Below are 15329 nucleotides of genomic sequence, written 5' to 3' on the forward strand. Positions count from 1 at the left end.
TGCAGTAGCGGCCCGAATGAGCCGAATCAAGCATGAGCCAATGGGTGAGGCAATCCACAGAGTATCCGGTGGTAGTTGCAGTGCACAGGGACACTCGATCTATAGTTCCCAATTAGACTCTTCCACTAAACCCTAATGTGAGAAAGGCCAAGATCATGTGGAAATATTTAATAACAATTGCATAAGACAGGTGACATTACCTGTGCTTCATTCCATAAGTTAATGGTTAAATAGATAGTTATACCCATGTTTCAAATCAATTTTAGACAAAAAAGCAACCCCATTATTTGCCAGCTCATTAAAAAGCATTAAAGTATAATACAGAGATCTAATGCTTTTAACGCTGGTGGTCCCCTTCCTTTAAAAGACCTTTCAGGTTTGAAGGAGCAAAGTACTCCACATCTTTACAGTAAAGGTTTAAGTATAAAGTAATATAATTGAGATTTTTTTTATTATTTGCTTAATAGAATCCTTCTTGCCACGTTACCTTCTCTAATCAGATCATACATTAAAAGTGATGAGATGTGGTTACACTGAAAACAAAAAAATCTGTGGCAATCTGGATGTACCTGCTTGGAGATAGGGAGCAGAGATTTGTATCAACTTGGTGGTAGGACTACTATGGAAATACCAAATCATATACATGAGAATGGTGATCTGGTTATATAAGGGTGAGGATTTCCAGGTCATTTTTTTTCTGCTAAGAAAATGTTAACATTTAAAATGTTTGAAGTAACACACTGGCATTGTAAAATAATACATACATAAATCTTAAAAGAAAAGTAAAGAAAAGTAAAGTAAAAAATACTATTTTAGTTATCAGTGAATCAAGAAGTCTAAACTTGAATTGAATTGTGAGAGTAGATTGCCAGTGGACTATAATTGTATTCCCTGATCTCTATGTATTGTCTGAAAGCTTGCAAACCTTAAAAAACAATAAGGGACCACTTTCCTGATGCATATGAAACATTAATGCATATTTATGAGAATGATTCAACCCACCTTCAAGACATAATGACGTTAACAGACACATTTTAAATCTGTTGTTATCTTGAGTCATTGAACATGATTCAGCATGATATGAGAACACTATTAGAAGCAGTTTGATAATGGCTCTGTACATAAATATTAAACTCTGGCTGGCATGAAATTTCTCATCCAGGATTGAATTAATATCAGAATAGCTAAACCCATTCCTTATGTGAATGGTTTGAGGACATCTAACACAGGGAGGGCATTACGTTTCTTAGCTGAGAAAGAGGGACACCCCTAATTATGCAGACAATAAAGAATCAATGCACAAAAATGATTTGTCAAAACATTAAGCACCTTTACAACTAGGTTTAGTGTAGTATACCAATTTTGGTAATTACATTTTACATAATTTACAGAAATAGATACATAAGACCAAAAAGAGGGACAACTGAGGCATTTGCCTCCATGAGAAAAATAAAGGACAGTTGGTGGGTTTGGATTAAAGAACCCTATAAAAATGATGCTACGAAACAAATCATATACAGTTATGTATCTGCTTGGAATTTACAGTATAGTTAAATATAGTCACTCAGATCCTAGGTGATCTAATGGAGTCATTTGAGCTTTTAGTGTTCTACAGGAAACAAAGGTAACTTGATCTGGTTTTGGGTGATCAATATATATGATGTCCTATTATAACGGAACATAATTTCATATACACAATTCCTTGAATTTACAATACTCCAAGAAATAATGATTTTTTTTTTGTTTAAAAGATATATAATAATGTTAACCACTTGAGTACCAGCCTGTATACCAGTATAATATATATCCATTCTATATATCCGTTTCCAGGCCATTTTTCAGTTTTCAGTATTGCGTTAGCTGGACTGACAACTACTGCAATAGGGTACCCAAAGCATTCTGTATCATTTTGTGAGACAGATAGAGCTTTCTTTTGGTGGTATTTGATAACCACTTGGTTATGGGTAAATAAAAAAAGACCAAAATGTAGGATAAAGCACAGTTTATCTTGCATTCTGTTGTACTGCTGAATAAATAAAAATGCCAGTACAGTCTGAATACTCCCAATATGACCACTTTTTAGAAAATAGACACCCCAATATAATTTTTTGCCATGATTTTTTGTAAATTAATAAACATGCTGGTATTGAGGATGTACAAGGAAGGAGGGGGAGGTGAACATGTTAAAAATTATCTCACTATCTTACCACCCACCCTGAATCTGCTGATCTGCTGTTTTTTTTTTTTGTTTGTTTTTTTTTTTTTTTTTACAAAATGGCAGTAAGGAAGTGGTTATTAGGTTAATTGAATTCTAGCGACTGTGTTGCTAAATAATACATTCAAAACCAGCCTGTAGAAAACGTTTAATAATACTTGCCCCTCCATTGGTGACTCCACTGTTTGCTGTGTTCTGCCAAAGATTCATTAGCATCTGACGCTTCTGGCTGTCTCTACACTGTATGCTGTGGTCCAGACAACAACCACTATGCCACTACTGTGTCCTTAAAGCTGAGCTACTAATGCAGGGGCCAGTGGGTAGTAACCACAGCTTGCAGCAGGTAAATGTAGGCATCCAACACACCAAGAGTTTTCTGATGCAGAACATTTTTTGGTGAGTGTAGATCTGCAAAAAAAGTGAAATTGGAGTCACCAGTGCTGAGACTGGTAACTATAATTTTCTTTTACAGTCTGACTTTCATTTTTAGCAATAAATTCACTTTAAAATGAAGTGGATACATACAATATGCTCTAATTGTGTGTTTAGGGGTTTTGTTTTTTTCTGCTGTGTAGCCTCCCTGATGGTATTCCCGAGTGTGGCTCAGGGTTAAATTTCAGCACCATTAGCGGTAACCCCGAGCCACACTCGGGATTGCATTGCAGGATCCTGGTGCAGTATACTTACCTTGTCCCCAGGATCCTGCAATGTCCCCCCGCGGTGTCTGCGAGCTCTGTCCTCCTCCGAAGCCTCTCTGTGCCAGGCTCTGTTCCCTGCGAGTGTCGCAACGCATGGGGGCGGAGCCTGGCGGCAAATTCAGAAAAATGTAAAAATCATAACACATACAGTACTGCAATCTTACAGATTACAGTACTGTATGAAATCATTTCACATCCCTTTTGTCCCCAGTGCTTTTTCCAATGCCCTGCATGCAGTTTTATATTATATATACTGTTCTTTCTGCCTGTAAACTTGCGATTGTCCATAGCAACCAAAAAGTGTCCCTTTACGTCATAAGTGGTTTTAGACCATATATAAAACAGCGATAGTAAATTAGAACACTTGCAGAATTGAGCGATAGTGAATTGTGGGGAAATTTATTTTATTATTATTATATTATTATTTTTTTTAATTATTTATATTTATTTATTATATTATAATTTATGATTTTGTGTTTCAAACTTCATCATACCCCGGATATCTACTAGACTCTTGGTGGACAGATTTAAGTGTGTTATTGTTAAGAATTACAGGCCTACAATATAAAACGCCAAATTTCCATGCAAAATAATTGTACCGCTTTCAGCACCTAAAATCCAAAATAATCATACCGCCAGGGAGGTTAAAAGAAAAAAGTTGTTTAACTAAGCTCTGATGGCCCATGTTTTAGGGCCTATATAGCTAAACCTGTTCACTGGTCAGTGTCCTGTTTCAATTAGAGCTTCATTGCAGAAGTGTTTTGCTTCAAGACATAGTTATTTGTTTAAATCAAGACAACTGTTTTTCAAAAACAGTTTTCATTTCCATTGGCAGATATGATTTACCAAGGTCATCATATCCAAACAGGGATAAGCTATGTGAAATCATGATCTAGGATTGATAAGGTGTAGTCTGGTTTGTGCAGCACCACTTTGAAAGTCATTCAATCTTTGGCCTATATTTATTGAAATAACAGGTTTGAGCTTTTGGCCTAATAAAGAGAGTTATGCTTGAAACTGTGGACACAACTATTTACATACATGCTAACGATTTTATTAACCTCAAAGTGGTGCAAAAATATATGTGTGTCATTTTTCTGTTTTGGTCTGGTCCTCATTGATGAGCATGACCAGATGCCACTCACGGAAAAATGTTTTGCAATAGATAGATAGAAAGATAGTTAATAGATGATCTATTACATAAATATTGCTGACTGGAATTAATTCACTCACAAAAGCACAGTTTCTGTGCTTGCTAGTTTGGAAGAATGCAGCACTACATCTTTTTTTCAGATAGCATATCTGTTCCTATGAGTTTGGAGACCCTGGCTCCATGCAAACTGGCTAGATTTGCTGAGAGTTTTTACACTCAAAAATCAAAACCATGACAGTTCATGTAGAGTTTGATAAGACTGTGAGGTATACCTGTGCTGCCATATATACTCTTTGACTTTATATACACAAACAATACACAATTTGGTAATACCTACCTTCAAAAGTCATATGAAAACATAAACTGAAAAATGTATTTCCTTAATGCAGGTAATATGTTCTGAATATAAGTTAAAAAATAAATAAATTTAGAAAATTTGAGGATTTAAAATTAATAAGAAAAAAAATCAAAAGCAATGTAAAAAGCACACGTAAATAATAATAATTAAAAAAAACAAGTAAAAAAGAAAACAGAAAGATTTCTTTTTTTTTGCAAATATTCTGAATATTCAGTTAGAGCACAGCTCCAGTTTGAGGCCCTCTTCACATTCTCATTTCCACCCACTCCACCTTTAGGCTGGGTTAACACTATTGCGAATAGGATGCTGGTTTCCCTGCATCCAGTTCATAAAGCAGGAGATTGTGACCGGCTCTCTATGGAGCCGATTCACACATCTCCACAGTGGCTCTGGTGAAAATTACACAGGAGCCCTATGTGTCTTTTGGTTTGTTTCAGGTCCGAATTCAGCCCAAAATTCAGGTTGAAATTGTATCTGAAATGGTGAATGGAGATACACTGAGCTTCTACTGTAAGCCACTGCGATCTCTAGTGTGAACCCAGCCTAAAAGAGGGTAATTATCATTTATTCATTAGGCTCAAGAGAAAGGCATTATGTTTTGTAACTACAAAATTGCTAATACATATGTTAATATAAAAACAAAATGTCTTTGCCTCACCTATTAATACTATAAGATATATTGAAAGAAAGAAAATCAGTAGTATAATTTATTAAGGCACAGACAGCAATAACAAAAAAAAACCTTTCCAACACTATCCAAAACTAAAAGAACATTTTGGCTGGAGTTGGGCTTTAAATAAATACTTGCCATTTTTCAATAGAGAGTTTTATGCCTAAATTTTAGTGCTTAAATGAAGAATAAATGAAGAATAATGAAGAAAAAAATAGTCTGACAACCTACAACAATTGTTTTTTTTTAATTGATAATGAATAAAAGACTGACAGGGCCACTGTTTTGATTATTTTATGTAAACTGTACACATTCAGATGAATTGCCCACTTTGTCTTATTATTTCTGCTTTTCACACTAGCCGATTTCTGTTAGATTGTAATTGTCCTATGTGCTAAACATGTTGAACAAGTGTTTGTAGTGATTACTCTTCTTGAAAACAATTATCTGTGGCAAATGATTTTCCAGCAAAATCATTTTGACCAATATGTTCCATTTTATCTGTTGTCATTGATTGTTTATGTACCTAGCATGAAGCAATGTGATTTGTGTTCATTGACTATCCTTATGAATATTCAAAGAATATTTGACCAATCTTCATTGATTGTTACCAAAACGGACCTAGCTGTGGCCAGCCTTAACCCTGCTCTCCCATTATTAAAATCTTACAGTTTCCTGAGCTGAGCATCTTCTCCCTGCTTCTCATACTGTTCTGAGCATTAGAAATTAGCTGATAAATTTGAGAGAAATTTTCTGACATAAAATAGGAGTTGATGGCTACACTTCAGAATTCTGTACTTCTGTACATTATGTACTGAATATGTTGTTCATGAAAGCAGGAGCACAGAGCTAATTCATATGTCTCTTTTATCCCCTTCCACCAAATATGTTTTGTGGGGTTCTGCATTAGATGATTTTAATTGATGACACATGGGGGTGATTTACCGAAGGCAAATAGACTGTTCACTTTGCAAGAAAAATTTCACTTGGCTTAGATAATGTGATGAAAATGTAATTTGCAAAGAATACCAAATCACATGCAAGGAAAATAAAAGCAAACAGTAATTTTGTTTGACGTATTTAGATGATGGAAGTCAGCAGAGCTTCACCTCTTTCACTATCCTAAAGGAAATATCAAAGATTCTCTTGCAAATTTAACAATTTGTGTGTCTTTAGTAAATTAGTTATTCTATGGGGTGTTTTCAGATCACACAATTAGTTATTCTGTGTCAACATTATCAGATAGCCAGATTAATTAGAAAGATTGTGTTTTTCAATATACTCTATTTCCTGGTTCATGGAAACGTTCATTTTTCTGTTTGTTTTTTAGGAAAAAGAAGATGATAAATCAGACACCTCAAATTCGCAACAACAGAAAAGCCCACAAGGCCTAAGTGATACAGGGTATTCATCAGATGGCATATCTGGTTCACTTGGAGAAATACCAAGTCTAATTCCAAGTGATGAAAAAGATTTGAATAAGGAGCAAACTAAAAAGGAGACATTTTCACAGGAGTTTAGCCCCTCAAGTCCATCAGATTTAGCCAAGTTAGAAAGCACAGTTTTATCAATTTTAGAGGCTCAAACAAGTGTTCTCACTGATGAGAAAAATAAAAAAGGCATTGATTTATATGGAAAAAATACTAGACAGACCTATGGCAGACCTAAAACTAGGATATTACCAATTACTCCAGAATCCTACAGCTCAGAAGATGAAGAACTTGAAGAGATTCAGGAAGAAGATGAGGCAACATTCAAAGACAGCAGTAAAAGAAATGTGGTTTCAAGGAAGGTTCAAAAAGATGGTGTAGGTTCAGAGAAAGATCCTGCTACCCATAGACGACATGATTCCCTAGATGACAGCAGTGAAAGTGAAAATTCACCTGTTCCACAAAGAAAAAGAAGAACTAGCAATGGATCATCAAGTAGTGATGATTTTAAACATGATGACAGTCAAGGATCTGGAGATGATGAAGACTTTATTCGTAAGCAAATAATTGAAATGAGTGCTGATGAGGATGCATCTGGATCTGAGGATGATGAGTTTATAAGAACAAAACTGAAAGAAATAAGCGTTAATGAAAATCAGAAAAAAGAAAATAAAGCAAAAACAATAACTACAAAGTCGAAACGGTTAACAAAGAAAGTTAGTACAGGTTATGATGAGGATGGAGTACGCCGTCATTCATGGCATGATGATGATGATGAAGAGGATGAAGATGAGGAAACATATGATGAGAGCCCAGAGCCAAAATTTAGAGAAACTAAGAGTCAAGAAAGTGAAGAAATTTCAGTTAGTGGCGGTGGAGGCCTTCGTAGATTTAAAACTATTGAACTAAATAGCACAATTTCTAATACTTACTCTGAAGACTCTACTAAACAGTCTACTAGACTGTATTATGATGAAGAGCCAGAACTGGAAATGGAAAGTTTAACAGATTCTCCAGAGGATAGGTCACGTGAAGAAAGATCTTCAAGTCTCCATGCTTCAAGTTTCACCCCAGGCACATCTCCTACATCAGTGTCATCACTGGATGAGGACAGTGATAGTAGTCCAAGTCATAAGAAAATGTCAGGAGAAAGCAAACAGCACAGAAAAGCTAGACATAGATCCCATGGGCCTGTTCTTCCAACTATTGAAGACTCTTCAGAAGAGGAAGAATTAAGAGAAGAGGAAGAACTTTTAAAAGAGCAAGAAAAGCAAAGGGAAATAGAACAACAGCAGAGGAAAAGCTCTAGTAAAAAATCCAAAAAAGACAAGGATGAATTAAGGGCACAGCGTAGAAGAGAGAGACCAAAAACACCACCAAGTAATCTTTCCCCTATTGAAGATGCCTCTCCAACTGAAGAATTACGTCAAGCAGCTGAGATGGAAGAACTCCATAGGTCATCATGCTCTGAGTATTCCCCTAGTATTGAATCTGAGCCAGAGGGTTTTGAAATAAGTCCAGAAAAAATAATAGAAGTTCAGAAAGTATACAAGTTGCCTACTTCAGTATCATTATATTCTCCTACAGATGTAACAACTGTTGCTAGATCAGATAGCAAAAATGGTCAGCAAATTTTAAAAAGTGCTGAGGAAGCATATGAAGACATTTTGTATAAAGCTAAACTGTACCAGAGTGAAAAGGAAACAGAGGAAGTCTTTGAGAAAGAACCTTTATATGGGGGCATGTTGATTGAAGATTATATCTATGAGTCGTTAGTCGAAGAAAATTATGATGAGAGCTTAGATTCCAATGTATTATGTTCTCAGAATCAGGAATATAGAGTAAAAGAACTGAAAAATGGTTCTGTAGGTGACATTTGCAGAAATGTTGTTCAGACTGTTGCAAATGTACAAGATGAATGTTTTACAACAGAAACATTTCATACTATTGTGCCTCAAGAAGATATAGTTTCAAGTTCCTACATTGTTCCAGAAAGTCATGAGATTATTAATTTGGATAACACTGATGAAAGAGCACCCAATGATGCCATTTCAGGTTTATATGACCTTATTGGTTGCCAAAATGCACAGCTAACACCAGGATCTAGTCCAACACAGCCTAGAAATGACTTTAATGGTAAAGTTGATGTAGTATCTTCTGTTACAATAGATATAGATAAAACAGAAACTGTTCCTTCTTCTGTCTCAGTTGAATCTACCTCCCTTAATGCAATCTCTATTCCAGATGTTAAAATAACACAGCATTTTACAGTAGAACGTGAGGATGATATGATCATTAACTATGCTATGGAAAAAGCTTCTGAAAATGTTGCTTCAGAAAGTACTGAAATATTTGTGAATGGCCAAATTGATTCCAGTGAAAGTGTGTCATCTAATGCCAGCCTTCAAACTAAGACAATACCTGACTCAGAAATTGAGTCTTCAGTTACTCAGACTGAAATACCATCTCAAGACATTGAAAAATCTATTTTAGATCATATTATTATTTCAGTACCTGATATTTCTCAGCTAAAAGATGTCATAACTGAGCAAATCTCCCTGAATGATGTACAGAGTAGCTCTGAAATTGGAAAAACAGATTTGGACAAATGTGTAGCAACAAGCAAAATATATGCAAAGAACAGTGCAGTTACTCACACCACCTTGGTAAAAAAAGATATTCAAATAACTACTGAATATGCAGTGTCAACCAAGCACACAGTGACTTCCACAGCAGTTACAGATACAATAACCACAGCACCCAAACTACCAACAGTTCCCTCTGTCACATCAAAAGTAATGTCTTTATTTAGGAGCACCCCTACAGATTCTCCTACTCCTTCTCAGCCTCCTCCTCCACCACCACCATTACCTCCAGCAACTCAACCTAAGCCAGCGGTGTATTCAAAAAAGAGGCCTGCACCTAAAATTCCATCTACAGCAGCAACAACTAAGACGTCTACAAGTGTGTCTAGCACAGAGCTAGCAAGCAGTTCCACTTATTTGGCCAAATCTCATGCTGCACCCCCACCAGTTCCTCCAAAGCCATCTTCAATTCCAGCTGGGTTAGTCTTCAGTCATAGGCCAGTGGAAGCATCTAAGCCTCAAAAAGTAACAAAACCTGTGCATTCTGAACCCCACATTCCTATGCAAAACAAAGCAGAAGCACAACAAAAAACATCAGCACTTTCTTCTGCCACACCTTTTACTTTAAACTTGGCTGCAACCACAGATTATGTGTTGCCATCACCTACATCTCCTCTTTCTCCTCATTCTAATAAATCCTCACCAAGATTAACAAAACCCTCACAGGAAACCTATGTGGTTATAACATTGCCGTCTGAACCTGGTACCCCAACTGACAGTTATATCACTCAAACAACAACATGCTGGCCTCTGCAAGCATTGGTAAATGAAAAAATTCCACAGTCTACAGAAACTGTGTTCTCTACTATACCTTTTACTAGAAGTGAGATGGTACCAGTGTCTCAACAATCCAATATAATAAAAATAAAAGAAATGAGCAAATCTGCTGCCTCTTTACCTCAAAGCACACTGTCTGAATTCCCTAGCATTCCAGGAACTATTTATACTGAAAAAACAATGATAGAGGAGAGTCAGTTAATCCATAGTAAAAAAGTTAATGAATCTAGTGATGTAATGGATTTACGCACCTTGACCAAGGTAGATTACAAAAGCACAGATGTTGAGACTGATAGCTGCATGGATCTCTCTTCTGCAACACTAGATGGAAAGCGCCAATCTGCAGCCCATGGGGCTCTCAGTCGGCCAATGAGTGCTGTCCTGCCTGCTATTGTAAACCTTAGTACTGCATCACCTGTTGTTTCTTCTGTTATACTGGTTACCGAATCTGTTACTGTGATGACATCTGCAACAACTGTAAGTTACACATCAAGTTTAGATAGCCTTGTTGATCTAGGGAATTCAATGAAAGAACCTTTACAACTGACAACTGCTAGACAATTTGAAGCAGAATATGTAGGATTTCCTGTGGAAGCAGAAGTGCCAATTAACTTATCCATGGGGGTTCCAGCACATTCAGTGACAAAACCATTCTCAGTTTCCTCAGGTAGTGTAACAGATGGCTGTAATGATATATCCACATCTCAAGAATCAGTGGATAGTGGTGTAGTTGATCTTAGCACAACAAAATCCCTTAGAACAATGGTAACTGTGGATGATACAACTTCAGCAGTTGTAACTGAAATAGTTGAGGATGATGATAAACCTGTGGACTTAACTGCAGGCAGAAGAGCAGTCTGTTGTGATGTTGTGTATAACTTACCTTTTGGAAGAAGTTGCATATCTCAACAACCATCCACAACTTTACCTGAAGACCGTTTTGGCTACAGAGATGACCATTATCAATATGATCGTTCTGGGGTTTCAGGATTTAGGGGCATTGGGGGCATGAAACCTTCTATGTCTGACACAAATTTAGCTGAAGCTGGACTCTTTTTGTACAAAAGCAAAAATACCTTTGATTATCCTGTTGGAATAGCTGATGTTGCTGTAGACCTTACATCTGGGAAAGTGACTTCAGGTCAGTATGATGTGCCAGCAAATCTTTCCTTAAAATGTGATTATGGTGTTCCCCATCTCATGTCCGGATAGCAATTTTATTTTATTTTTTTTGTCTTTTTTTTGCAACATTGTGGCAAAGTATTTTTGAGTACTGGTGTATTTTATTTTCCATTTTATGTATATGTTTTGCTCACAGGCTCATGCATGTGCCTGCATGTTCCAAATATGATTTTGCTTCTTGTCCAAGTAAATCATTATCCTTGGAGATTTGCATGCAATTTTTCAATTTATTTCATCAAGACTGGATGGCTTTCCGAACCACTAGACATGAATGTTTATAGCAAATGGACTGTAACTATACCCTGTAATTTCAGGTGAGGCTTTGGAATACCAAACCAAGACTTCAGGGGCATATCCAGAGACAAGACAAGTTATTTCTGGCCTTGGAATAAGTGCACCCCAGTATTCACAGGCACGAATGTCTCCTTCTATAGTTTCACCATATGGTATGGGAAGTGTTTTAAGGTCTTCTAATGGAGTTGTCTATTCATCAGTTGCCAGTCCAGTCCCCTCAACATATGCCATTACCACACAACCTGGTTCTATTTTCAGTACAACAGAAAACGACTTATCCAGCTTAATTACCAATGATGCAATAACTTCAAGCTTGAACCAGACTCAGCCACTGCCCAGGACGTACAGTATTTTTACTTCAGCAACTGGAGATGGGACTGATGTAATGTCAGTGGTTGAAACTAGTTTACAAACATTTCCTGTTGAGGTTGCAGCAAGCACACAAGCTGATCTCGTCTCACTTTTGACATCAGAGTCTGAAACTGAAACCTACTCTGAATTGACTGAAGATGAGTCATCTTTTATAATATCATCTGAGGATGGCAAACAACAGAACCTTCACTTGCAGCGTGAGCTCTTGGAGCTGGAGAAACTAAAACAGCAAAGACTAGCTGAGGAATTGGAATGGGAACGTCAGGAAATACAAAGGTTCAGAGAACAAGAAACTTTGATGGTGCAGCAAAAACTTGAGGAACTACAGTCCATGAAGCAACACCTATTATATCAACAGGAGGAGGAAAGGCAGGCTCAATTTATGATGAGACAAGAAACACTGGCTCAGCAACAGCTACATCTTGAACAGATTCAGCAACTTCAGCAGCAACTTCACCAGCAGTTAGAGGAGCAAAAATTGCGCCAGTTGTACCAGTTCAACTATGACCCTGATAGTGCTCTTCCTCAAACAACTTCTGAGCAAGTTATTTTAGAAGGCCAGTATACAGCATCAGATGGTGGACAGTTCTGGAATGTTGATCATGTAGTAACTACATCAGCAGCAGGTTCAGGTATTGAGGTTGCTCCAAGTGAAGCATGGTATACTGTACAATCAGATGGTGTTACACAGTATTTTCAAAGGCCAAGTATATTTAGCTCTGTTTCAGAAATGTCTTTAAAAGATGTGGAGATTAATGAGGAAAGGCAGCTAAAAAAGAGAAGTTCAATGCCAAGGCTGAGTGGTATGTATGATGAATTAGATGGTGCTATACAGGAAGAACCCAGATCTTACAAACTGATTGTAGATAGTGGAGTACAAACTGATGATGAGGATGCAGCTGAAAACAGATATACAGGAAGAAGAAGAAGGTCCAAAAAGGGAGTTGATACAAGTGTTCAAACTGATGATGAGGATCAAGATGATTGGGAGATACCTGCAAGACAGAGAAGAAAATCGCGTGCTGGAAAATATCCTGATGGAACCCCTGATGGTGATAAATCTAGATCATTTTCCAAAGTATCTAGCATTGCTATACAAACAGTTTCTGAGACTTCAGTACAAACAGAGCCACTGGGAACAATAAGAACACCTTCTATAAGAGCAAAGGTTGATTCAAAAGTTGAAATAGTTAAACATATTTCTGCTCCAGAAAAGAGTTACAAAGGAGAAAGTCTGGGTTGCCAAACTGAAACAGATTCAGATGGACAAAGTACCCAGTATATGACCGATGTATCACAAAGAGATAAAAGACGTCCAACTCCATTAGAAATAGGCTACTCTTCACATCTTAGGGCTGATTCTTCTCTGCAGGTCACACCTTCCCCTCCAAAATCTCCCAAAGTTCTTTATTCACCAATTTCACCTGTTTCACCTAACAAGGCTCTAGAATCTGCCTTTGTTCCATATTCTAAGACAATAGCTGATGACATCGGCACTCACAAGCCACATACCGATAATGTACAGATTCCACCACCAAGTCCAAAAAGCGCAAAGGTTATGCAGCGCTCCTTATCGGACCCTAAGCCTCTAAGCCCAACTGCAGAAGACATTACTAGAACACAGTTCCAGTATTCAGATGGATATACAGTAAGAGTTTATTTCTTTTTCTAAATATGTATTACATTAAACATATTTTTTTTTCCATGCCAATAGCTGTAGTTGATATTAAATCAGTCACTGGTCAGCTCAGCTGTACAGTTAGAATCACCCATTTACTGCAATATCTCTTAAAGTTCAAATATACCTTTTCAGAGTATAAAAAAAATGTACAAATAAAATACGTAAAAGATTTCAATGCATTTCAGTGTTTACTAAGCTGATTAATATTTTCAACCATGCTAATGTTAACATATTTTTAGCTTAGTGAGTTGAGGTATTTAAGGCTCTTGTTATGTTCCAATACATTTTTGTAATACGTGTAATTATGTACAGTCATATGCAAAAGTTTAGGAACCCCTGACAATTTCCATGATTGTCATCTATAAATATTTGGGTGTTTGGATCAGCAATTTAATTTTGATCTATCAAATAACTGAAGGACACAGTAATATTTCAGTAGTGAAATGAGGTTTATTGGATCAACAGATATGCAATATGCATCAAAACGAAATTAGACAGGTGCATACATTTGGGCACCCTTGTCATTTTGTTGATTTGAATACCTGTAACTACTCGGCACTGATTAATTGGAACACACAATTGGTTCGGTGAGCTCATTAAGCCTTGTACTTCATAGACAGGTGCATCCAATCATGAGAAAAGGTATTAAGGTGGCCAATTGCAAGTTGTTGTTCTCTTTGACTGTCCTCTGAAGAGTGGCTACATGGGGGCCTCAAAACAACTTTCAAATGACCTGAAAACAAAGATTGTTCTATATTATGGTTTAGGGGAAGGCTACAAAAAGTTATGGCAGATATATAAGCTGTCAGTGTCCACTGTGAGGAACATAGTGAGGAAATGGAAGACTACAGGCACTGTTCTTGTTAAGGCCAGAAGTGGCAGGCCACATAAAATATTGGAGAGGCAAAGCCGAAGGATGGTGAGAACAGTCAAAAACAGCCCACGGACCACCTCCAAAGACCTACAACATCAACTTGCTGCAGATGGTGTCAATGTGCATCCTTCAACAATTCAGCGCACTTTGCACAGGGAGAAGCTGTATGGGAGAGTGATGCAAAAGAAGCCTTTTCTGCACACACGCACACGCCACAAACGGAGTCACTTGAGGTATGCAAACGTACATTTGGACAAGCCAGCTTCATTTTGGAATGAGGTGCTGTGGACTGATGAAACAAAGATTTTAGTTATTTGGTCATAACAAGGGGCGTTATGCATGGTGGCAAAAGAACACAGCATTCCAAGAAAAACGCTTGCTACCCACAGTAAAATTTGGTGGAGGTTCCATCATGCTGTGGGGCTGTGTGGCCAGTGCCGGTGCTGGTAATCTGGTTAAAGTTGAAGGTCGCATGGATTCCACTCAATATCAGCAGATTCTTGAGAATAATGTTGAGGAATCAGTCACAAAGTTGAAGTTATGCTGGGGCTGGATATTTCACCAAGACGACCCAAAACACTGCTCAAAATCTACTCGGGCATTTATGCAGAGGAACAAGTACAATGTTCTGGAATGGCCATCCCAGTCCCCAGACCTGAATATCATTGAACATCTGTGGGGTGATTTGAAGCGGGCTGTCCATGCTCGGCAACCACCAAACCTAACTGAACTGGAGATGTTTTGTAAGGAGGAATGGTCCAAAATACATTCATCCAGAATCCAGGCACTCATTACAGGCTATAGGAAGTGTCTAGAGGCTGTTATTTCTGCTAAAGGAGGCTCTACTAAATATTGATGTGATTTTTCTGTCGGGGTGCCCAAATTTATGCACCTGTCTAATTTCATTTTGATGCATATTGCACATTATCTGTTAATTCACTAAACCTCATTTCACTACTGAAATATTACTGTGTCCTTCA

At 37.3% G+C, this 15329-nt stretch overlaps 1 protein-coding gene across 9 annotated transcripts in view; it reads left to right on the forward strand.

Annotated features, from left to right (window-relative positions):
* The window catches only part of PCLO (piccolo presynaptic cytomatrix protein), a 547854-nt gene that overhangs the window by 382127 nt on the left and 150398 nt on the right, over window positions 1–15329 (forward strand). For all 9 annotated transcript variants that reach the window (XM_073619550.1, XM_073619551.1, XM_073619554.1 and 6 more), the window contains exons 5-6: window positions 6425–11087; window positions 11443–13442. In XM_073619550.1, coding sequence (XP_073475651.1) covers window positions 6425–11087; window positions 11443–13442 — 6663 coding nt within the window. The remainder of the gene's footprint in view (window positions 1–6424; window positions 11088–11442; window positions 13443–15329) is intronic.

Source organism: Aquarana catesbeiana, linkage group LG03 (assembly GCF_042186555.1).
Source record: "Aquarana catesbeiana isolate 2022-GZ linkage group LG03, ASM4218655v1, whole genome shotgun sequence".
Taxonomy (NCBI): Eukaryota; Metazoa; Chordata; class Amphibia; order Anura; family Ranidae; genus Aquarana; species Aquarana catesbeiana.